This window comes from Petaurus breviceps, unplaced genomic scaffold, assembly GCF_028583685.1.
Source record: "Petaurus breviceps papuanus isolate PSGF00001 unplaced genomic scaffold, PetGlider_PUasm1.0 115, whole genome shotgun sequence".
In the NCBI taxonomy this organism is placed as follows: Eukaryota; Metazoa; Chordata; class Mammalia; order Diprotodontia; family Petauridae; genus Petaurus; species Petaurus breviceps.
Genome location: NW_027185612.1, coordinates 7,012,683 through 7,037,849, shown reverse-complemented (window position 1 = coordinate 7,037,849; position 25,167 = coordinate 7,012,683). Strand labels below are relative to the sequence as shown.

General features: G+C 36.2%; 1 protein-coding gene across 4 annotated transcripts in view; it reads left to right on the top strand.

Moving 5' to 3' along the window:
• The first annotated feature begins 246 nt into the window (after positions 1–246).
• PAXIP1 (PAX interacting protein 1) overlaps positions 247–25,167 on the top strand; it is an 89,631-nt gene continuing 64,710 nt past the window's right edge. For 2 of the 4 annotated variants that reach the window (XM_069084400.1, XM_069084390.1), the window contains exons 1-5: positions 250–408; positions 5,734–5,868; positions 9,763–9,806; positions 13,195–13,258; positions 20,311–20,424. In XM_069084400.1, coding sequence (XP_068940501.1) covers positions 328–408; positions 5,734–5,868; positions 9,763–9,806; positions 13,195–13,258; positions 20,311–20,424 — 438 coding nt within the window. In that variant the 5' untranslated portion in view covers positions 250–327. Of the gene's footprint in view, positions 409–5,733; positions 5,869–9,762; positions 9,807–13,194; positions 13,259–13,448; positions 19,596–20,310; positions 20,425–25,167 lie in introns of those variants that run through there. The other 2 variants (XM_069084382.1, XM_069084374.1) reach the window with 2 other exon arrangements.

Here is a 25,167-nt window from a genome sequence, read left to right as displayed (position 1 = left end):
CTTGTCCCCCTTGCTCTCCTGAGGGGAATGGTGTGCCCCGCAGGGCGCGCGCTGCTCCCGCGCTTTGGCCGTTCTGAGAGGGAGGGGGGAAAAGAGGAGGAGGAGGAGGAGGAGGAGGAGGAGGGAGGGAGGAGGGGGGAACCGGACCCCGATTCGTAAAGACTCCGCCGGGACCGGACTACCCGGGCCGTATAAGCCGGGGGTGAAGTCGGGGTGCGCGCGGGCCGAAGTGGGCCTCGCTGGGGGGGGTGGGGGGTGGGTGGGGTGGGGGTGGGTGCCATCGTTGATTCTTCCGGATCCAGGGAAGCCTGCCGAGCCGCCGGGATCATGTCGGACGAGGAGTTGAAAGTTCCCGAGGAAATGTTCAAAGAGGTCAAATTTTACGCGGTGGGAGACATCGATCCCAAGGTACCGCATCCGCTTACTCTGCTCGGCTCCTCTTCCGTTACCTCCTCCACTCCCCCCCCCTCCCACCCGCGACCCACTCCGGGTGGATGTGTACCCTCCTTAACACCTTCCACCTTCTCTCGCTCCCCCTCCCCCCTCCTCCGCCTCCTCCCCCCGTCTGCGGCCGTACCATTGTCGAGGTGGTCTCGCGCCGGCCTGCCCGGGCTGGGGAAAAGGAGGCTGGTCTCGCGCCGGCCTCGCGCCGGCGCAAGGGGCCCCTGGGTGGTTGAAGGAGGAGGGTGAGCGCGAGGGCCGGGCTCGCGCCTGCTCCGCGCTCGCCGGCGGCCGGGCGGGGGGGAGCGGGCTGCGGGCGAGGCGAGGCGAGGTTCTCTCGCCGCCGGCTCGGGGGCTCGGAGGAGGAGGAGGTGCTGGAGGAGGAGGAGGAGGTGGGGAGCGGACGGGGTCACGCTGGCGCCGTGGACTGCCCAACTCGGGGAAGGGAACGGGAGCGTTTGGGGGCGAGCCGGCTCTCCCTGACTGGTGGAGGCGGCGGTGGCGGCTTCTGCGCAGCAGCCGCCTCGGGCCCGGGGGTTGCTTAGCTGGGCTTCCGCACCTCTTGCAGCGGGCAGGGGAGCTTGGGCCTAGCTGTCCCTGGTTGCCGCCTGACGTCGCGCTTTGGCGGGGAACCCAGCGCTTTGCTCGGTAGTGAGTAGCTCTGTCTCTGGGCGCATCCGCCTCGGACCTCCCGTGGAATACGGAGCAGTGTGGGGATGCCCAGGGTTCCCGATCGGGGTAGCCTCGTCTTTCCAGGCGAGCGGTGCGGCGCGTGTGGATGCTTCGGACGGTCTCGGGGGGGGGACGGGGCCGAGGGAGGGACATGGGACCCTGGCCTGCAGATGGCCAGCGACTTGGGCAGGATCTACAAGTGGGAGCACGGGTTTGCACTAGGCTAGGGTAGGGGTTCTGAACCCGAGGGCTGGGAAATATATATATATAATTATTATATATATCCACACATGTATACATACATGTACTTATCTATGTATGTATATATACATATGTTTATATATGTGTGTATGTATACATATATTTATATGTATACATTTGTTAACTATTTAATGTACAGTCGGCCTCTTTTGTAATCCTGTGTCTGTTATGCATCTAAAAATAGTCTCTTCAGCTGAGTGCCCGAGTGGCCCATGACAAAGAAAGGTTGAGAACCCTTCCCTAGGGACTGCTGTCAGTCAGTCTTGTCAGCTACCTTTTATCAAGCTCCTACTGTGCTGGAGGCACTCTACTAAGGTGTATACAAAGAAGGGAGAAGACAGCCCCGGCTCTCAAGGAGCTCACAAGCGAATGTCAAATCTGTAGGTGCCTTTCCAAAGATAGGATGTATGTGTTTTGTCCACATAGATATATAGATATGTCTCTTTAGCCATAATTTAGCCAGCTAACATGAATTTGGATGTATTTTCTTGCTTAAAAGCAATGAACCAGATTTTACAGATAATTAGGGGCTATCAGATGACAAAAAGAAAAAAACTACCTTCACTGAATTTTAGTATTACGGGTTTCTTTATAAACAAATTTTTTTTTTACAAATTTATGGTTCAGTTAGGAAAATACTCAAATTTTAGGAAATAGGAAAATACTCAAAATTTAACACCACCAGGTTATTATTATAAATAGGTATTAATTATGGGAGTTTTATTCCATACATAGGGAACTTGAATTATCCAGATTTCTAAATAATTTATCCTCATTGTTAAAAGGGTGTGATGAGGCTGTGCTAGATGATTTCATGTGGTCTCTTCTAATTTTTGTTCCCTCATTTCTTGAAGTAAATTGTTATTTGTAATTTATTTTTAGATATCTCTGGAGTAAGAAAAAAGTAAGACAAGACAACTTCAAGGAATTTACAGTTAAAACCATTCAGATATATAGGGTGCATAGTTACTAAAAGAGAATTGGAAAGAAAAAAGGAGCATTGTTGGAATGACTGATAGTTAATATTTTAATGAAAATTATGTTTCCATCATAACCTCTTGTAACAAATTTGCTTTTGGATGAAGAATGTCTCAATTAATTTGATTTTATCTTATGAAGTAGATTCAGTATGCTTGTTTTTTTTGTATCATTAACTTCCTAAAATTACAGAGTAATACTTTAAGTTTAAAGATTGGATGAAATTATAAAAGTTACTAAAGTTGCATGTATGTTGCCTATAAATACAATCACATATTGCTTGATCTCATGCCAAAGTAAATGTGTCAGTGAAAAGTCCCATAGAATGCCACAAGGAAGAGGAAAAAATAGGATATTTTAAAAAGAAAACTTATTGGAAATTTTGTAGGTACCTTTGATAGGAATCTTTCAGAAAGAAAGGGAGAACTTTATCAATTACTTTCTTTGCCATTACAAGTATATTGTTTTCATCTTCTTGCTTTTATTAAAATTTTATAAAACTTTTATAAAAATTTTATTAAAAGCACGTTAAGGAAGCATGGTGAAGTGGAATAGAACACTGGTTTTGGAGTTAGAGTCCATGGGCAAATTCTCTTTGGCCTCAGTTTTCATCCATAAAATGAGGTTAGATTAGATAACCTAGCTCTAAATCTGTGATCCTAAAGTCTGGTTGAAACTTTGGATGGTTTCTTATGATCTTACTTGACTTTAATTTTTAGAAGTTTCTTTGGTTTCTTGGCTTCAGTGATGTTGGTAACTTAAATTTTTTTAATTAACATTTTTTTCAATTGTCAGGTATCCATTTTCTTTTTCCCACGACCCACTCCCTCCTCACCACCCCCCAAAATAAAAAAAAAAAACTAGCTGTACTCAAGCAAAACAAATTTCCACATTGGGAATGTGGAGAAAATGTGTGATAACTTCTGATTTGAAAGTTGGCACTTATGAGATTTGAGAGGTGGAACTCAGAAATAATAAACACTTCCTCATCTCAGCACTTACTTAGTATATAATAGGGATAAATACAATTTTGAATTGAATTGAAGAAGGTAATAGTGTCATAGTACTGTCTGACCACAGTTAAAGTGCTTTACATTAATCTTAATGTTACATTTTAGGAAAGATGTTGACATACAGGACATACAAGGGCAACTAAGATGATGAGAGCACTCAAAATGATCATAGATCAATTGAAGGAGTTAAAGGTGATCTAGAGAATAACTTGGGCTATGATTGCTTGTCTTCAAATATTTGAAGGGTTGACTTGTAGAAGGTGATGTTTATTCTGCACAGCCCTAAAAGGCAGATTTCAGCTCATTATGAAGAATTTCCTAATTATTAGAGCTGTCCAAAAGTGAAAAGGGCTGCCCCTGAGGTAAAGGTCCTATCACTGGAGGTCATCTAAACGTTAGCCTAATAATCATTTGTTAGGGATATTGTAGAGACAATTCATGTATGAGATAGGAGTTGGATTGTATATCTGAGGTTCTGGATCTGCAGTACACACACACACACACACACACACACACACACAAATTGATTAATAAGTATTGACATTACAAATATATAAAGGGATATATTATTTTTTTGTGGACTTTTGGAAATTATTATTATCTAAGATTAAAAGTTTATATGCCATAGCTTAATAAAAATGATATCTATAAATCTTAGCAAGTTGTAAAATCATCTTTCCTTAATTATAAATGATAATTATGAAGATTACCTATACTTAATTGTAAATAGTAATTATTTGGAATTCCTAGAAATTCTAATTACTTAGAAGGAATATTCTATATATGTGGTATATGTTTTACCTATGAGGTAGGGAGAAATGTTTTATACAAATGAAATAAGGTGCTAAAGAATCCCAAATATGGCAGTTTTCATTCATCAAATATATGGAGTACTTATGTAGGGAAGTATATTACAGAGATCATGCCATTAAAATATTTGCAATCTAAGAGTGTGATAATGAGAAATTGCAAGAGTTGAATAATAGTCACAGACTGACTTAGAACATTTTTTTTCATTGAGTGCCATATTTATGGCTTCAGATTTAGAGGAGGTAGTATAGAACTAGAATGAATGATCAGGGGGAAGGCTTCATGGAAGAAGTAAAAGCTGAGCATGGCGTTCAAAGATTGAGACTAAAATTCAGAGCGAAGTATTAAAATGATTTATAGAAAATATTGTTTCACCCTAAAGTACCTTAATGTTTTAAGAAACTATACAAATATATGTGTGTGTGTGTGTGTGTGTGTGTGTGTACACATGTGTACGTACGTGTATATTATTCCTTAAAGGTTTTTAACTTGGTAATAAGATAACTAAATTCTTTTGAATGAAACTCAAGAAGAAACACTTACTGCAAATTCTGTCATTGAGGACACAGTGTACTGTAGAAATTTAGAGGTGAATAATCAGGAGAGAGCATGGAGCAATGGAAAAAATGCTGGACCTGGATTCAAATTCTTATTCTAGTACTGCTATTGTGAAGTGGGGCCAGCCAATCGCTTAACCTCCCTTGACCTCAGTTTTTTCATTTTTAAAATGAGGCGTTTGGACTAGATGACTTTATATGCTTCTGCTAGCTTTAAATCTATGATCACAGGCATTTGACCTTGAGATTAGAAGTTAATAAGTGGACACTGAATATAGAGTATTGAAAATGGGGTCCTTTAGAAGTGACTACTCCATCAATCAAACAAGCATTCCTAAGGCACCCACAGGGTTCCAGGCACTGTGCTAGGTGCTAAGGGGGATGGATATAAAAACAAATCTTAAAGGAATTTATATTCTTTCTCTGCTTTCCTTCTATAATTGGATTCATTCACTGTAAACTGTGTTTTTGAAGTTATCAATGAAGATGTTATTTTCACAAAATATTTAGAAAAAAATTCTCCATCTAAAAAAGTCTGACTTTGAACATAAGAATATTTTCAAGTAGAGCCCTAACTGAACTAGTGTTTCATTTGGTTTGATTATGAAGATCTTGTAAATACAAACTCAAAAAATAACTTCTAAGGTTGTCTACACAGTATTCCATTCTTTTAGAATTATTTATTGAGCATAGTTGATATCTAATGATTTGTGGGTTATAAAATCTAGTACCTAACAGGTTCATCTTGTTAGTAATTAAAATTAGTTCTGTTGTAAAACAGGCCTACTTTCATGTTTTGTATGGCTCTCAAGTTTGCTGATTCTTATTTAGAAGAAGGGTTTTATTGGGACTAGGAGAAGGAATAAAATTCTCTGAGTACAATGGGAAAATATTCAGGATATATATTTATTAGAAAGTTAGAGTTAAGACTACTGTGATGATTTATTCAAGTGAAGAATGAAATGTGCTACTTTATTTAAGTCCATATATTCTTTTTCTAGGTTATCCAGTTTTTGAAAGCCGGAAAAGCTAAGGAAGTTTCCTATAATGCACTAGCTTCACATATAATTTCAGAAGATGGGGACAATCCAGAGGTTGGAGAAGCTCGTGAAGTCTTTGATCTCCCTGTAGTAAAGGTGAGTAGTAAATACAATTTTTTATATTTATTTTACTGATGAATAATTTAGTCAAACACACTGGAATATGTCATTCTTTTCAGGGTTCATGTAGTAGGACCAACCTTATGTGATGCCTTTTCGGTAATTAAACTTTGGTGGATAATGAATGACACATTATACCAAATTCTACTAGATGGAGGCAAGATCACTAACTTGCTACCCTGCATTGTAGATTATATACAATCCTAGGGAGCCCTAAAGTTGCCATGTCCAGAGTTTCACTCCACTTCCATAGATGTTTAATAATAATAACTTAAATTTGTATAGTGTTTTTTTTTAAACATCATGATGAATTATGTGGTTGTAGATATTCACATTTTGCAGAGAAGGAAAATAGCCTTAGGGAAGAGAAACAGCAAGCTAGTAAGTATTAGTAAGCAGAGTTTAAACTCAGGTGGCCTGACCTTCCAGAAGGACTCCTTTCATTATAATATGCCGCCTCTTTAAAATGCTGGAGTGGGATTCAAACTTGTGACTTATAAAATAAAACAACAATTGAATTTCAAGTCTAAAGCCCTGTTTTGCCATCTTGGCACACTTCATGAAAAGCAGTCCTCCTGCTTTATGCAGGACATTATGCTTAGCAATAGGAGAGCTACAGAAGTTAAATTAGGATACTGGTCTTGGCCTCATGGAGCTCACCAGTCTTATCATGAAATTCTTGGCGAACTGCAACAAAACCTACTTTCTAAATCACTTTTGGATAATAAAATAAAAATCTTATCTATTTGTGGCTGAACCAAGCAGAAAATTTCATTTGGCACACTTTTTTCCCTATAGCAAGGAAATTTGTTATGGAAAATGAACATATAATCCAGAACCAGTTTGGAAATTGTCATGAAACATACCTTTTTTTCCATAGGCAGAGTGCTTTACTGCTAGAAAGGAGGCTATCCCATGAACTTTATAAGGAAGGAAAGGAATCTTACACTGTTTTTAGCCTGACTTCTTTTTGACTGAAACAGAATATTGGGATAAGAGGGAAATAATCCTAACTTGAGGGATGGGCAGAAGAACATTCTGTAGCCAATCTGGTTTGGGGCATATAGAGTTCCTCAGGGATGAGTTACAATATTGAGAATTTGGTTTAGAGTCATTGCCCATGGCAAAAGCAGGGGGAGAGAGCTCATGGTTTTTCATTATCTGTAGTTTGTGTGGCCCATTGACACAGATTTGGATTGACTAGGTTTTTTGGTCTGTGACTTATTAAATCGGCTAATAAGCATTTATTAAGGACTTACAATGTTTATCCTGTTGCTTTCATAGATGTTCTTCTTACCTTTGTTATCTTGCATGGTTCTTTGAAAAATAATTATAGAATAACTATTTTTAAATTGTTTTAGGCTAGTAGTTTTCTTTCTGTCTTCATTTGATTCACTCTTTTTGGGACCATACCTGGTATTTTTTGTTACCTTCTTTTTATACTGTGAATAAACTTGTATATACATAGTTGTTGGCATACTTTCTCTCTAAGGATGTGAGCCCCTTGAGGGAAGGCACTGTGTTTTTGCATCCCTAGCACTTGGCACAGTATCATGCACATTGTAAATGTTTAAAAAATGTTTGTTGATTGATATATCACTCCCATCACAGTTTTTGTTTTTGAAGGGCAATTGGGGTTAAGTAACTTGCCCAAGGTCACACGGCTAGGTTTTGTGTGTGTGTGTGTTAAGTGTCTGAAGCCGGATCTGAACTCAGGTCCTCCTGACTCCGAGGCTGGCACTCTACTCACTGCGCCACCTAGCCTCCCCCCATCACAGTTTAATGAGAAGATCCCTAAGCTCTGGATTCTAGTCCTAGTTCTTTCACCAATTCTGTGTCATTGGACAACAAACATAATTTTGTCTGTAAAGTTGGAATTATATATAGGTCATGAAGATAAACATGAGGATCTGAAACTACTTGAAAAATGGTAAAATTTCAATGGCATTAGTATTATGACATTAATTTTTGCTTTTTGTTTTAAGTTAATGAAAAGTTCTAAGTTGAAGGCACTACTTTTTTTAACTTAGTAAACAGTGTTTTAAAGTTAAGGCAACCAGGAAGTATTTTTTTACTTAATATTAATTTGTATAAATGTATTATAAATGTATAAATTCTACAAACTTAAAACTTTAACTTTATCTTCCAAGATTTCTGCTGGCTGCTTTTATCCCTACTTCTTTTTATTCTGCTATAACTCAGTCTTTCATGCACTTGACATAATTTTTCTCCCCCTTCCATGTTCAAATCTTTATCTAGATTATCTTAAATATATGAAGTAGCTTTCTTTTTTGCTGAAGCTTTTTGTTTTTAACATATGAAGGATAGCTGCATTGTGGAGAAATTTTACTATGCTTATTATGTGATGGTGAAAATTACAATAGCATGTAGTTTCACATTAAATTTTTTTTTTCCATAGTCCTGGTGACAAGCTACTTACTCTCAAGCTTCTTGAGGACATGATTTCCAGTTTTTGTCTTTGTATCTTTTGTTCTCTTCAACTAGCGGTCCCTTAATTATTTTTAGTCCAGTCAACCAACCAACTTTTATAAAGTACCTACTGTGTGTCAGGCACTAGGAACAGAAAGACAAAAATGAAAATTTCCTGCCTTTTGATATTTATAAAACGCTTAACACTGTACCTACCACATAGTAGGTGCTAAATATTTATTTCTTTCCTTCTTTTGATAGCTTGTATTCTGTTGAAAGATACCACATGCATAAATAAGTACATATAAAGCCAGTAAACGATTACTTCTAGAGAGGAAGCACCAATACCTAGGGGTGGGTAGGGATCAGGAAAGGCCTCATGTGGAGTGACACTTGAACTGAGCTTCAAAGGAGATTAGGGATTCTAAGAGGTGGAGGTGAGAAGAGAGGGCATTCCAGACATGGGGAGGCCAAATAGGAAGGTGGATTGCAGCCAGCTAATGACAAACTTTAAATGCTAAATAGAAGAGTTTATATTTAATAATAGAAATAATAAGGAACCAGTGTGGTTTATTGAGCAGTGTGTGATGTGGTTGGATATATACTTTCTGAATATCACTTTGGCAGTGGATAAAGACAGATTGAAGATTAGAGAGAAGGTTTTTTGTTGTTTAGTCAGTTAGTTGTGTCTGACTCTTCCTGACCCCGTTTGGGGTTTTCTTGCCAAAGATTCTGGAGTGGTTTTTCATTTCCTTCTCCAGCTCATTTTACAGGTGATGAGGAAACTGAGGCAAACAGTTAAGTGACTTGGCTGGGTCCACACAGCTAGTAAGTATCTGAGGCCAGATTTGAGCTCAAGTTCTCCTGACTCCAGGGCCAACACTCTTTCCATTGTGCCACTTACTTGTCTCTTAGAGAAGGAAGGTATGATTAAAGGAGGAGGCTCTCAGAGAAGAAAGAAAGGGTTGAAATTCAGAGAATTGTGTTGTTGTTTAAGGCCCTCTATTTAAAGGGAAAGGGAGGTGTTAGTAGTATAGGACATTAAGGGGAAATAGGTTGGAATGCTCCACATGCAATATGGTAGGTTATCAATTGGCAAAGTGTTGCTGAGTAGCAGTGAGGACCCATTTGAGGGCCTAGGTTAGGCCTGAAAGAGACCAAAGAGAATTGACCTTGTAAAGAAACAAATGGGAAATCTTTGAAAAAAAAAAAACCACTTTTCTGAAATCTAACTTAAAGGTGGTCCTTGGTCAACATTGTGCCATTAAAAACTGCTTTTTGCATATGACCTTTCTTCTAGTTGTGCACACATAACATAAACTGGATGGTGTATAATTATTTTAAAATATTTCTTTGAAGAAAGAGTGAAATCCAAAATTTTATTTTTGTTATAAATTACAAAAAGATTTTAATTGCATTAATTTTTCTTTTGTCTTTTAGCCTTCCTGGGTGATTTTATCTGTTCGATGTGGAGCTCTTCTGCCGTATCCTTTTAGGGGACGATGGAGTAAACATATCGAGATTATAGTAAATTCTTGATTAATAGCCACAGGTAGACTCTTTAGTTTGGAATTAATTTCTACTTTTCCACTCTATCTCCTGTATTACCCATCCCATGTGAAAATATTAGTTGCTTAGTAGTCACTACTAACTTGAGGAGAAGACAAAAGGAAACAAAATGAAACTAGATCACTGATTATTTACAGTTTTTATGGAAGATTAGGTTGGGGTAGAGAAGGTGAAAAATAGTTGAAGCTGGATTTGGGGCTATGTTCTATTTTGTCATATGCCACCTTTTAGTTACATTAATCAAAAGATTCACAATAGTGATTTAAATGCTAAAATTTCAACTATCATTTCTCCCATAGTTTTGAAAGAATTTCAGCTAACTTCTCACATCTTGTAACATGGAAGCCGGTATTGGTGTTGTCTTTTTTTATGATAAAAATGGATTTTGTTAATATTTTCCTACAGAATTCCCAATGGTGTTTCGAGTTCTTGCTGTGTAATTTCTGACATACCTCTTTGTTGCCTAAAAGGGAACCAGATCATCACTCTATTCCCTCCTCTCCTTACATGACTCTTTGTCCAGGTTTAACTTCCTTTGGTATCATGTTTTACTTCTTAATTCAGTTAGCTCCCACTTCTCTCTCCTATTCTGTTCCTAATCTCTCTTGTGATCCTAATCCCACTCCTTCCTTGTATCTACCCCGGTCTGTTTATAAATCTGTTCTTGATGCTTCCTTTTTTGCCACATCAATATCCTTAAAAGAAAATCCACTATATGAAAATTTTCACAAAGCAGAATTAAGTTATAGAAAAAATTACTTAAAAGACGTATCTGATAGTGTATAGAAGATCTAAAGTTAAAGATGCTTAACTAGAAGGTGTTTAAAGAGATCATCTGATCTACCATCTCCCACCTTTTTTTAAGACTTTAGTATCCTCTCCATGATATAGATGGGGGAAATGAATCCTAGAAAGATTGTGCCTTCCTCAGATCATAGATCGTAGACTTTTAGAGCTTAAAGGAAGCTTAGTGATCCTCTCGTCCGACCCTCTCATTTTAGAAATGTGCTAAGACAGCTCATTTAAATTTATTCTGTAGTTCACTGTAGTATCACAAATGTTAAGGTAAGGGTTAGCTTTCATGTGTAAATACTTTTTATAGGACACTAGAGGCATCTTGATGTACTGGATTTGTGTACTGTATACTCCACTGGACTTGGAATCAGAAAAGCCTGAGTTCAAATTTGGCCTCAGATACTTGGTAGTTGTGTGACTCTAAGCAAGTTCTCTGTGTCTCAGTTTCATCATTTGGAAAGTGAAGGGATTGGACTTGATGGCCTTAGAGGTCCATTCTAGCTCCAAGTTGATAATCTGATGATTTAAGATTGACAAAGCAAATAAATATCCTTAAAAATAATGCTTCTTAATGTCATTGTGCCCAGATAGGAAGCATTTGCAGTGGGAGAGCTTCAGTCCAGGGATGACTGGAAATCCTTCATTTGCCACTGATTAACTATGTGACAGTGGCTATTAACAGGTACTTACGGTGTTCAGTGCTGGGAATACAAAGACAAAAGTCAAAACTGTCTCAGCCCTGAAGGAATTCAGAGGCGGGTGACAACATATTACATATACTTGGGTCTTGACAGGATATAAATGACAAGGTAATAGAGGTACTAGCATTTTGGTAAATATATATTTGGTAAATAGATGACTCTTAAAGAAAACTAGGGAATCTGAGGGGCAGAAACAAGGTAAGACAACATTTCAGGCATGCCATAACCATGTAAGGCAGTAAGATGAGATTGAGCATTGTGTTTGAGGGACAGCAAGTAGGTAGTTGTGATTGGACCATTTAATGTGTGGATTAGACCTCATTTCTGTAAAGTGAAGAAATTGGTATGGTCCTCTTTTAAGATTCTTTACGTAGCAAGATTTTATAATTATGTGACTTAAAGAATCACTAGAAGGGGCGGCCAGGTGGCACAGTGCGTAAGAGCGCCGGCCCTGGTGGCGTCGGGAGACCCAGGATCGGTTCCAGCCTCAGATACTTGGCACCCACACAAAATAACTGGCCGTGTAACCTTGAGCAAGTTACTTAACCCCAATTGCTTTAAAAAAAAAAAAGAATCACTAGAGAGAGTGCTCGGAAGTATTGTAGTGACCTGTGCCTCTTTTAGTTACCCAGAAATCATTTGGGTTAATTATTTCCTTTGAGCCCATTTGAGTCATGGCTATCCTTCTCAGGGATATTCTTGAGGAAGTAAAGAGGAGATCTCCAGGCTATTTGCTGTGCCAAGGCACTTAAATTTGCTTCTGAGAGGATTTAGACCCCTTTGATTTCTGAGTCTCTGAAAGGAAAAAATACCTCTTGAACTGCTATATTGTAGGGATCAGATCTTTGATATATGGAACTAGAATGTATCAGTTTCAGGCATACAAAAGTCACTTCAACCAGGAGTAAAATTGTTCAAAGCTCTATGTCCTGCCTTAGGGTCACCTACTACTTTTTCGTAAGAGGCCTAGAAATTGAGACAAAAGAGTTTAAAACCTTAATCTTTCTTGTCTGCCCAAAATAAGGGTTAGCTACTTTCCTCCTTGGTGAAAGAGAATAAATTTCAAAAATTGACCTTTTAAAATTAGAAATGGAACACTATTTTGAAAAGCAATTTTTCTTGAGTAGAATTTTAGGAAGGTGTCTAAGAGGCTTAGTTTACTTTACCCCCTTCAATTTATACATTAGGAAATGGGTCATGTGACACCCAAAGACACACAGCTATTTAATGGCAGATTTCAGAATAGAACTTTGGTCTCTTGGTTTGTAGTCCAATGCCCTTTTTATTAAACTATAGGAATAGTAATATTTTTGTGTCCCTCCCCCAAAATCTCTCCATTTAATATGCCCTTTTAGAAATTGCCACTCTCAAGTTTGGAAAAAGTAAGTATGTACTTATTTGTATGTGTATGTTGTTAGGATTAAATTTATTCCCATGGCTATATTTCAGTTTTATAGCAGATAGGAAAGTGGTTCGGTTTTTGTAATTTGCTTTATAGCTAATTTAATTAGTTTATAAAATGAGGGAATCTTATGTCTGCCCCCTCCCCTACTACCTTCACCTTCTATTTTCTCTTTACTGTACAAGATTCTGCTCTTATCTTTCTCATTTTTATTTACTCTAGTACTTGAGTCCAATTGGCTGAATACCCCTCTTTGCTCACCCTCAACCCATTTCTTCCATAAAGACATTTTAGGGGTGATTTTTTGTTGAAAGGGGAAGGAGAAAATATTCAGACATTGAATGCTTAAGATTCTAAACATACAATGGTTTTGTTGCATTGTTAATCTTAATAGCTGTTATCCAGAGTGAATGGTTTTTCTCCAGAATCTTGTCAGATCTTTTTTGGAGTCACTGCCTGCCTTTCTCAGGTAAGCATCATTTTGAATCATTATGATCCTAATTTAACACATTTCTGAGGATTTTTTTTTACATGTTTGGGATAATAAAAATCCAAAAAAATTTAGGGAAGATATTTATTAAATTGAATATTTAAGATAGATTTGCCATACAATTTAAGTCATGAATAAATGGTAATTTTTATTATCAAATATATTTTTTCCTGGGTGGAAGATTTTTTTTTAGGAGGGGATTGTTCTAGGATAAATAACTGAATAGATGCATTAATTATTGATTATTTGAAAGTGATGAATAATTCAGGCTACCTAGTAGCCATTTGGAATTTAGGGAGATTTTTAGGCTTGATACTAAACTTTCACCCTGTTATTCTCAAGAAAATATTTTTATGGTAGTGTTTAATGAGCTGGGAATAGAATTTGAACTTTTCCTCTTTATTTTGTAATGAGATTAGGGATGTATAAAAAGTAGGTTTGGTTACTGATCATACTCAGCGCTTTGTATTTATCTTATGTTAAAAGAAATAAATTCGATCCTTAAATCCAGGCAGGAGTAAATGTAGTTACTATTAGTGTGATTTGATAATTTTGTTCTAAATACCTAAAGTTCTTTTAAAAGATAGAATCTTTTCACCACCCCTCTCACTTCATGTAGTTCCTGAGAGCATTAATTTTGCATATACAGTAATAGCTCTGGTCCACACATAACCAGTTACTTGGGGGTGGAGTGGGGGATGGTGTCTTTGATCTAGGAGACAAAATAATCTTAAGAATAATTAGTCTATTTTAAACAAAATTGTGTGAACTTCATTTTACAATTGAGTACTTGGGTTTAAACCCTGTCTGTTCTCTTTTGAAGCCTTTGGCAGTCACTTAACCTGCCTGGCCCAAAATTTGGTTTCTTCATCTTTTAAATGAAGAAGTTGGACAAGATGATTTCTAAAGTCTTTTCCAGCTGTAAATACATGGGTATAGGATTAAATCAGCATTTAAAACGTCTATAACATTTTATTAGTTATTTCCTCTGTGCCTGTTCATTTTCCTTTGTCCACTTGTCCATATTTTCGTATGCATTTTCCCTTTTACATTGTAGTCTGTGTATATATTGTTTTGTTTCTGTTTATGCTATTAGGGTCTAGTATGATTATTTTTTTTTAACTCCTATGTATTTTCAGTTTGTTTTTTTGGAGAAAAATTCCACCAATTTGTAGTCTCACTAGTATATACCAAGTTTGGTTTTTTTTTTGCAGCCTAAACAATATTAAATTTTAGGGGCATTTTAGCCTTAAGAATAAAAGACTTTGTGTAGTATATGAAAATTGTTTCTTTTAAGTGTTGAAGTTGATATAAGTTTCATTTGTAAAGGTGATTGTAAAGATGATGGTATTTAAAAGTGTCCGTTTTGAAACCTTAGAATACTGTATTGAAAATAAAGTATGTATTTTTATTGACATGCAATCTTTGCATTTCCTGATTTATTTCTAATGCAGTAAATTGGATTTCTAAATCCCAGATTCAGAAGTTCATCAGTCCAGAGGAGAGATTGAGATTGAATATACTTAGTGGAGTCTGGGTCAGGGAGTTAGGTCAGTATGACCAGGATGAAAAGTGTGATATGGGAGGTTTGACGTGGGGAAACTGAGGGCATTTCAATCAAGAAATATTTCTTGAAAACCTGCTCTGTGTTTCTTAATGTGTTAGACTCTAAGAGGGAAAGATGTATGCCAAATTCTGAGAGTCAGGATTTACAAGGGTCTTTATAGGTGAGAATGGACTTCCAACAAGAATATATTTTTATACATTTATCCCTGCTAAGTGTCAGTCTTGCATTTGTTTTAAAAATCACTTATAAAATTATAAAATATGATAGACATGGTTTGATATTCATGTAAAGATCTGGGAAACTTAGTATACTCTATGTTCTGGGCTAATGTGTATTATGTAATGATGAGTGTTAAGAAAAAGTTTTCCTATTTATAGGCTGTATTTCTGGAAATACATGGTTAAGATCCAGAAAAATAATGGTCATATTATAGCTTGTGCCCTCATCTGGAGTAGTATGTTCAGTCCTAGACACTGAATTTTAAGAGAAATTGACAAATGGTTGTTTTTAGAGCAAGCAGGGTGAGCAAGATGGTGAAAAGTCCAAAAACCGTGTCAGGTAAAGATTCATTGAGGGAAGTAGTGATTTTAGCTTGAACAGAATATTTAAAAGAAACTTAATAGCTGTCTCTTAATCTTTGAAGGACATCTTGTAGAAGAAGCAGTAAACTAATTATAATTATGTTGTTCCAGGGGTTAGATCTAAGACCACTATGTAAAGTTACAGGAAGCAGGTTTCTTATAGACTTTAAGAAAGATTTTTCTAACAATTAAGCTCTCCAACAATATAATGGGTTTTCTCAGAAAACAAAACTGTTGTCAGTGGCTTGGATGTGGCCTAGAGGAATGAGAAATGTTACCTTACTTTCAGTGAATTTTGAGTATTGAAAGAATAAGAGTAGATGAAAATTGGTCTAGAATAAAAGATAATTTATCTATAGTGATTTAGGATTTCGCCAAGATATACAGGAAGAGATTAAGAAACCTGGGGAAAGTTGAAGGAAGTAAATGAGACATGTTATGGTATAGGGTGGACATGGAGGGAAGCATGTGTAAGAAGTAAATTCTGAATGATGATTATGGAGAACAGAAATAAAGGACGCTTTTTGGTGGGAGGAACGTGTTAGAAGTTTAGAAGAAAAGAACTGAAGCAGCAAGGAGTTGGGGGAACTAGGGTCACTGAGGATAATTGTAGGAAAACATTCAAGCATTTGGATACATAGAGAAACATCCCACAAGTTCCTCAGGCCATACCCCAACTAACAAATGGAATGTTTATTTGGCAGTACTTAGAGATTGTTTTTTTGTTTTTTTTTTGTTCCTGTTTCCCTTTTTTTCCTCCCCCTCCACTAGGATGTTGTGATATGAATTGGGTCATTGTGTGAAATTTTTGAGATTCTCCAAGGAAATGGAATAGGAAAAAGAGGAAGAGGAGGAGGTCCTAAAGGAAGAGTTTTTTGCTCCCCATGAAAAGTTTGAAGATAATTTTGCCTTCTCTCTATTCTGGTGTTGATGTATGGTGGTATGGTGGTAGTGTATTCTAAAATGTGTCAAGTTGAATAACAAGCTAGAGAAGGACCTTAAGCTATAGAAGATTAAAAGGAAATTTGCCTTCCGTGTTTTTACATCTCTACCAGAAAATGTTTCTTGACTGCCTACCAGTGTCCTGGACTATGATAGTTTGGGAAATATTTTTAAAAAAATCTTTTGTATCCTTGTGGGATAAATGATTTAGAAAGAATAATCTAATATGCAATAAAAAGTATGTGGTACATACAGTATGCATGGCAAAAGGCCAGGGAAAGGAAATATTGGGAGTTAGAAGGACCAAGATGTCCCAGGTGGAGAATATCATGAACCTGTGGGGAGTACATGGAAAAAGGAGACAGGCAATATTGACTTAGAAGGAGGTGGTAGATAGTAGTCATGTCAGGTAATGATCAGATACTAGAGGACCTTGAAAATTAGGTTGAGGAATCTGAATTTAATAAACTTTATTGGGAGGCATTATAGGTTTCTGAGAAGAGGAATGATGAGTGATATTTTTATGAAGGTTTAGTTGGTATTGGTGTTTATGGTAAACTGGAGGGAGGAAGACATTAGCTTTAGACAGGCTAACTAAGATAATTCAGAACATTGGGAGTAAAGGAAAAATGAATTTGAATGAAAAAATTGAAACAACCTCCAGTCCATTCCTCTCAGCAGACTATTTCACCTCTTACTTTATTGAGAAAAAGAGATTACCTGTCCTTTCCCCCTACTTTATAATTCATAACTTCTTCACATTGTCCCTCATTCTCTTTATTCTAGACCTTGAAGAAGCAGTAGTCCTTTTTGTTAATAGCAGTCCTTTTTTGTGCTTTTGATCCTGTTTCATCTTGGCTACTTTGGGAACATTGTCAATATATATACACCCTCTCTTGTCAGTTCTTCTTACCCATTGCCTCCCCCTTGCTGCTTAAAAAAACCTTGCATCCTTAAAAAAACATTGACTTGACCTTGCCATCTCCTCAAGTTATCATCGTGTATCTCTTCTCTCGTTCACAACTAACTCTTAGAATCTCATGTTAACTCGAGTATTCTTGTTGTCTTTGCTGTTCTCTTTCTTTTCATCCTCTTGCAGTTTGGGTTCTGACCCCACCATGTTACCACCGAGTACTCCCTAGTGATTTCTTAGCTGTTCAATCTGATGACCTTTTTCTGTTGTAGCCTACTTGATCTGTTTTTGCTTTTGTTACATTCCTATCTCTTGATTTTCTTCCTACCTGACCTTTCTTTGGTGTCTTTTGCTTTCCCCAAGATTCCTTCATTGACTTCATTGACTCTTTTGTCTTCTGATACTCTAAACTTATCAGTTCCCATGATTAATTTGCCTCCTTACAGATGATTCCCAAATCCATATATCCAACCCTAACTTCTATCTTGAATTTCAATCCACATTGATAATATTTCTGAACATATCCAACAGGAAATTTTAAACTCAACATGTGATAAATAAAACTCATTGTTGTTTTTCCTAAACATCCCATTGAGGAGATATCACCATTCTTCCATTTACCTAGGTTTGTAACCTTAGAGAGTCATCCTGTACTGGATGTATCTCCAAAGTCTTAGTGCCATTTTAAACAGTTAAATCTAAAAACTGCACTAAGGTTTTTGGAATACTGTGTCTCCCACTCCAGTGAAATCAGTAAGCAACTCATACTAATTCTACCCTTACAGCATTTTCTCATAGCCACTACTCTAGTTAGAGCCTTCTTTATCTCTCTTGGACTATTTTCAGTAGCCTAATTGGACTTCCAGTATTTACTCTCTTCCCTCACCAACCCACAATTCCGAAAAAATAATATTTCTAAGGTACAAGTCTGATCATTTCATCCTTTTGTTAAAACAATCTTTAGTGACTTCTTTTGCTGCTAGGATAAAATAAAAACTCAACTTGCCATTAAAAGTCCTGCTCAGTCTGAAATACACCTACTTTTATGCACTTAATTTTAATCCCTTCACACATTATACATTTGAGTCAAACTGAGTTGTCCACAGGCCCCTTCTCTGTGCTTTTGTAGTCTCCCTCACTTATTTGGAATACATCCCTTATCTCTTCAAGATACCTAGTTCCCTTTAAGGTCCAGCACTTGTGCTATCTATAGTTTAAAAATATTTTCAAGTTCTCCTGCACCTTCCCCTACTCTACTATTATTGCTCTATTCCTTCTGACATTACTATGTATTTACTTATTTGAATTTGTGTTATGTGTCACCAGGAGAACATAAGCTCTGTATGGACATGAACCATTCTAGTTTTGCCTTGGAATACCCAGCATGTAGCATAGTGCTTTGCAATACAGAATAGGGCCTTAGTAAGTGTATATTTAATTTTATGTAATGTAATCCTCACCAGTGGTAGAATTAGAATTAAGTAGCTAGCTAATGGTAGTATTCTAGTAGTTCAGAGCTGCACTAGAATTCAGGTTGCTAACAGTCTTGTATGACATGGAGAAATTCCTTTAAAGTGCTCCTTTTGGGTGCAAAAGTGACATCCTAATTGTAGGCTAGTTGTTACTATATTTTTAAACTTTCTGTATGCAGTCTTATTTGGCATATGTTTGTGTGTATTTGAGTCCTGGTTCAACTCATAACTTGTGATATTACCTTGAGCTAATTGCTTCATTTTTCTTGGCCTCAGTTTTTGCACCTATAAAATGAGGATATTAAAATTTCAGAGCTAGCCAGTCATTTAGTCCAGGTCTTCATAATATAAGGTTCTATACTATCTATAATGCTTTTAAAGGGCATATTAATGAAGATAACATTCAGTTCGATAAGAATTAATTTATTACATAATTTATATATTTTTGTTGGTATAGTAATATGTGCCAAATTGTAGCATAATGTACCATTTCAAATTATATTAAAAAATGATTAAAAAACAATACTAGACATTTCTTGACGCTTTCTGGATAAGGAATATTAGTTACAGGTTAAATGGAATACATTTTTTTCTAAATTTTGTTATTAGTACTTTTCTTTGTAATTATTTAACATTTAAATGAAATAATTCGAATAAAAGGATAAAGCTGAAAGATTTTCCTGCCACATGGTAACGATTCTATCATGAGTACCAGGAGTTGTAAAACGAGCTTTCATGATTAAGAAATGAGATTTAAAGGCAGCTATTAATGGAAAAGCAGAAAGAGCAAATCAAGTTTTTAAGAATATGGAGAAATTCAGTGGATGATTTAACTGTTAAGGTAGGTATATTTAGATTTTAAGGTGTTCATGCAAGTGGATTTGTGGTTATATTCATTTTGAAAATTGAGCATATGTATTTTACACATAAGTTTTAGAAGCATAGAAGTTGAATTCAGATTTATGAAAAATACATATTCCATTAGCTCATTTCTGTTCCTTCATTGGCATTTTGTTCACTAGTGGTCTAAATATTTTCTCCCATCAACTCAAACTTTTTATAAATATTTGAAGGACTCATTTCACGCTTCAATTTATTTTTATTAATTTTGTGAAGATGGTAGAAAATTAGTTGTATAAATATGGTATGAGAAGGTAGTGTCATTGTTTATTTTCTACTGTCAATTTCTCAAACAAGATTGTAGTAGTATTTTTATCAGAGCCTGTTGCTGCAAGTTTCAGATATTTTCTGGTTATGGATAACTTTTTGGTAACTTAATATTTAGCCATAAATATGTAGTTCAGTTAATTTGAGGATGATTATATAATTTAAAGAATCTTCCAATTGAAATAAACCCTTTTACAATATATTCACTATTAATCATTAAGAAAACATTTTCCTATTTACCTTTTAGGTTAACAAAGAAGGAAAGTGTTTTTTGAAAGATAATGTTTCACAGTGTTTTAATACATAAGTAAAAAAAAAAAAAGGCATGATATCTAAAGAAAAAAGCACATTACATAACTCTAAAAGTTTTATTTTTAACTTTCTATTAGATTTCATCTGAAGACCGAAGTGCGCTGTGGGCTTTGATTACGTTTTATGGGGGGGATTGCCAGCTGAGCCTCAATAAGAAGTGTACTCATTTGATTGTACCAGAACCAAAGGGGGTAAGAGTCTTCCATGTACAATCCTTTTTTATGTAGCTCTGAAATATTCTTAAATACATTTTTTCCTCTTTGAAGGTTGTCTTCGATTGCTCATTTGACTCAGCTGATGATTGCATTTACATCTTTCATGGTTTTCAAATTGTTACTGATACATTTGAGCTTTTGAACATTTCCAGAAACATTTTAGCTTTTGTTATTACTTTTACATCTTTACATTTTTAATTTAAGTAGTTTGAGTTATGTATTATACTATTTCATTATTTAGTTTAGTTTAAGTCTCTGCTTTAGAAATTTCCTATTCAAAGTAATTATTGTACACATGCATTGTCTTCTGGGGGGTGAGGGAAAGACAATTTTTGACAACATCAGATTTTTCCTTCAAATGTAAATGAAACTGGAAAGTTAATTCTTATACGTGAACAAAAATTATTCTGTCTACTGAATCATTTAAAGAGGTCCTAACATGATTACTAAATGGGAATTAAGTAGAGTTTTCATATTTCCTTTTTAATGATCTATAGTAGGTAACCTATTAGAAATAATAGAGAATATTTAAGAAAAGCTTATTTTTTAGAGTTTTGCTATTTTAAAGTTCATCTTTAGTAAAACAAAACCTTTTAAAAAATTTCACTTAATTTTCACTTAATAATGTGCTGATTTTCACAAAAGGTATTTTGCTGTGATGAAGTTGAAACAGATTTGTATGTATTCTTGGAATTAATTATATTGTCTTTTCCTTTTCCTTGATTCTGTATCCTGGAGAATTATGACTTTTTAGTGTGTTATTTTTGTTAACATTGCTTATTTTCCAGTGATGACAAAAAATGTAGGAGAATATATAAGATTTAATGAATGAATGAAAAAAAAAAACATTTACTTAGCACTAAAAATATGTACAGAGTACTGTGCTATAGTATGGGTATTGCTGTCCTTGAAAGCAGTGTGACTTACTCCACTGCCTTTGGTTTCAGAAAAAGGTGTCTTACTATATCAGGTAGATGGAAGGCCCTGGTTTGAATTCTAGCTTGATTACTTCTGAGCTAGATGACCTTTGGCAAATCACTTTATTCTTCAAGGGCTGCTTCCTCATATAAAATGAGAGGGGTGAACATGATGATCTGCAAGGCCCCTTTCAGTTAATTTTACAAATATTTAATTTGATTTCTTTCATTTTACCTTAACTTAGTACGATTATTTTTCTTAACTTCTTTTGAATCAAATCCAAATGCATATATTTTCACATCAAAAGTATAGTGAAACTCTTCAGGAGAGGAATTGAATAGTGGTAAATGAATACACTGAACTTCATTTTGAAATTTGGCTTGAGTTCAAACCTGTCATTATCAAATCTTTTTGGTTTTGGTATTCCTAACTCAGTCATCACCTAAGGAATAATAGCACCGTTATTGTCTGATTCTATAATATTCTCACCCCAACCCCTGGTAGTGTTTGCTATTCACTCTAGGACACATAATTCATTTTAAAATTGCTTGAAGTAGAATTAATTTTGTTTTGAGCTATTGTGATATTTTTTGAAGTAGTCACTAGAACAGTTACTAAGCATTAGTGACTACTGCCCTAGTTAGGGTAATAAAGTCATGAAGTTATTAATAAGTATTTACTTTAATATCAATACAGTCTGTAGAATGAGACATCTTTGAGAATGGGCAGTATGGGTATTTGTTTTGTTTGACTATGCATATTCATTTCATGTATCTTGTTTTTTCAATTTGGGGATAGGGAAATAACAGCAAGAAGAAAAATGTTTATTAATTATATATTATTTTAATATATAGCAAAACTTAAAAATAACAGCATTGAACTGATGTGGAATCAAGCTATATGGGTCCATGGACAATTAAATTTCACTCAAACATTTAAAAACATCCATTTCATACAAAGGTGCTACACTAAGTGCTGGGACACAAAAATAAAAATAGCACAGACCTTGCTCTCACGAGCAGGTTCAAGTAACGTTTCTTTTTCTGGACTTCAGTTTCCTTTGGTAAAATGAGAGTTAGGCTAGATCCACTCCAGATCAAAATCTGTAACTGCTCTTTTCTCAGGTTTAATATGGTCTTAGTTTTCCTCTTTACAACTATATATCCTTGACCTCTCAGTTTATCATCTTCATTAACTCCCATAACCTCCATTCCATTCTATCTTAGCATGCCCCACAAAAATGTGAATACCTTAAACCTTACCACTATCCCAAATTATTCCATGCCCTAGAACTCTGAAATTATTCTCTTTGATTATCATGCCCAATACTTCCATTTTTCCCTGGAGCTTACACTACCAAAATAATTGTTTGGGACCTCTTTTCTTTATTATGACTCTGATACTCTCTATCTCTCCCTGATCCCCAGTCCACCACTTTTGCTCTATTGTCACTAACTATACTATTAAATCAGTACAGGATACAGTATATACAGGGTGTTAGGAGATGGATCACGTTCTTCATGGGTTTTCTGGAATTGTTTTTGGTCATGGCATTTATTAGGAAGAAATGAAGGAAAAGAATAAGCATTTATGTAGTGCCTACTTTGTGCTAATAAGTATTTTACAAATATTTCGTTTGATCCTTGAAATAATTCTTGAGGTAGGTGCTGTTAACTATTCTCGTTTTATACTGGAGGAAACTGAAGCACAGGGAAGTTAAATGATTGCCCAGGGTCACAGAGCTAGTAAGTGTCTGAAGTCACATTGAACTCAGATCTTCTCGACTCGAGGCCTGGAGTCTTATCTGTCTACTCTATCCACTGTACCACCAACTGATCAGATAATTCTTAAATCTTTCAAAATTGTCTTTGCAAGGTTGTTGTTACATAAATTGTTCTGACTCTATTCACTCAGCTCTGCATCAATTCATACAAATCTTCCCATGTTTTTCTGAAGTTGTCCCCTTTGTTGTATTTTATGGCATGGTAGTATTCCATCACATTCACGAACTGTGAGTTTTTCAGTCATTCCTCAATTGTTGAGCACCCTCTTTAATTTCCAATCTCTTGGTAATAAATAAATAGAGCTGCTGTAAGTATTTTTGTACATATGCATCCTTGTGGTGTTTCTTTGATGTCTTTGGTGTATAGACCTAATTGGTATTGCTTTGTCCAAGGATATTAATAATTAAATGACTTGAGGTTCAGTTCCAATTGCCACTTTTTTTTTTTTTTTTTTTTTAGTCTAGGTCTCCCTATCTCATTCAGGCTGGAAATACAGTGACTACTTTTGGGCTTGAGTCCACTGCTGATTGGCACAGAAGCTTGGGTCTTCATTTCAGACGTGGGCCATTTTACCCTCTTTGGTGCTAGACTTAGTGTGGAACCCAACCAACGATCTTCAGCCTTACTGCAGTTTAGAACTCATGAACTCAAGTGATCTTTATTCTCACTAATTCCCTCATCTCTGGTATAACAGGTATGCACCACCTTGCCTGGCCAAGAGTTCTTTCCAGAATGGCTGGACCAATTCATACCTGTAACAACAGTGTATTTTCTTACACACTTTTCCTGCAGCCCCTCCAACATTTGTCATTTTCCTTTTTTGTCAACTAAGCCAATCTGACGGGTGTGACATAGAACCCTGGAATTGCTTTAATTTTAATTTCTCTAATTATTAGTGATTTGGAGCATTTTTTTCAAATGACTATTGACAGCTTTGATATCTAGCAAATAGAAACCTGAGCTACCTGCTTTGACCTTCTACCTTTTTCTGAGCTCTTGGATTTTTTCCTTTTTTTTCTCTTTTTCTTTAACAGAAGAAGAGACCTGGGCCAGGGAAATTTTAAACAGACAGAGTTTCTGTTCAGATTACTAGGGGCAGACCCTTCCACATTTTCCTTGTCCTTTTAACTTCCCAGGCTACACCTTGCTTTAGTTTTTCTTATTGTGTAAGAACCTAGTAGCTTCCTCTTGACTCTTGGGGGAATGAGATAATACAGCTTTATTATTAAAACTGGGACAAAAGAAAGTTAGCTACCAGGTGTGTAGAATAACTGTAGTTAGTGTGGAAAGAAACCTTATAGACCATCTAGTCTAACCTAGTTACTGTACAGGGTGAGTGAACTGGAGGCCATATAATAGCATTGAAGACCTAGAGATGGCAAAACTTTAGGATTGAATGATTGTTTAGTACACAGGGAGGGTCTGGTTGTGAAATAGGATAGCAACTCTTTGCTATCATGGGGAGTCATAAGAATGGGGAGGCATAAGTGAAGGAGCAAGTAGAACTCTATGTAGTATCTAGGAATGATGCTGTATCAGCAGCCACCATCTATTTGTTTTCTGAGATTCTATAGATTGTTAACCTTAATAGTGTTCATTCATCATGTCATGCCAGAGATAGACCTGCTGGCTGATCCTCAGCAGGCATCCAGTTTCAAAGTAATTGATTGGCTCGTCCCCACCTTCTGAAGCCTGTGATGGCAGAAGGAGGAATGAGTAGACTTGAAATTGTTTCTTGATTCCTCTATATCAGTGTCTTTTAACTACTTAGATTCTATCTGGGAGTCTGAGTACTTAATAATCTCTTGATGGTAAATGATAACACAGTTATAAAAAGACTTTCAGAAGCCCATCAGATTGATCTTCAGTATGATAATGGCCCCTTTCAAGAGAATGAGGCCTATATTATATCTCCTAAGAGGTTACATTATACTCTTAACTTGGTTTTTTTTTTTCACCTTTTGGAGGGCAATTGGGGTTAAGTAACTTGCCCAAGGTTACACGGCTAGTTTTTTTT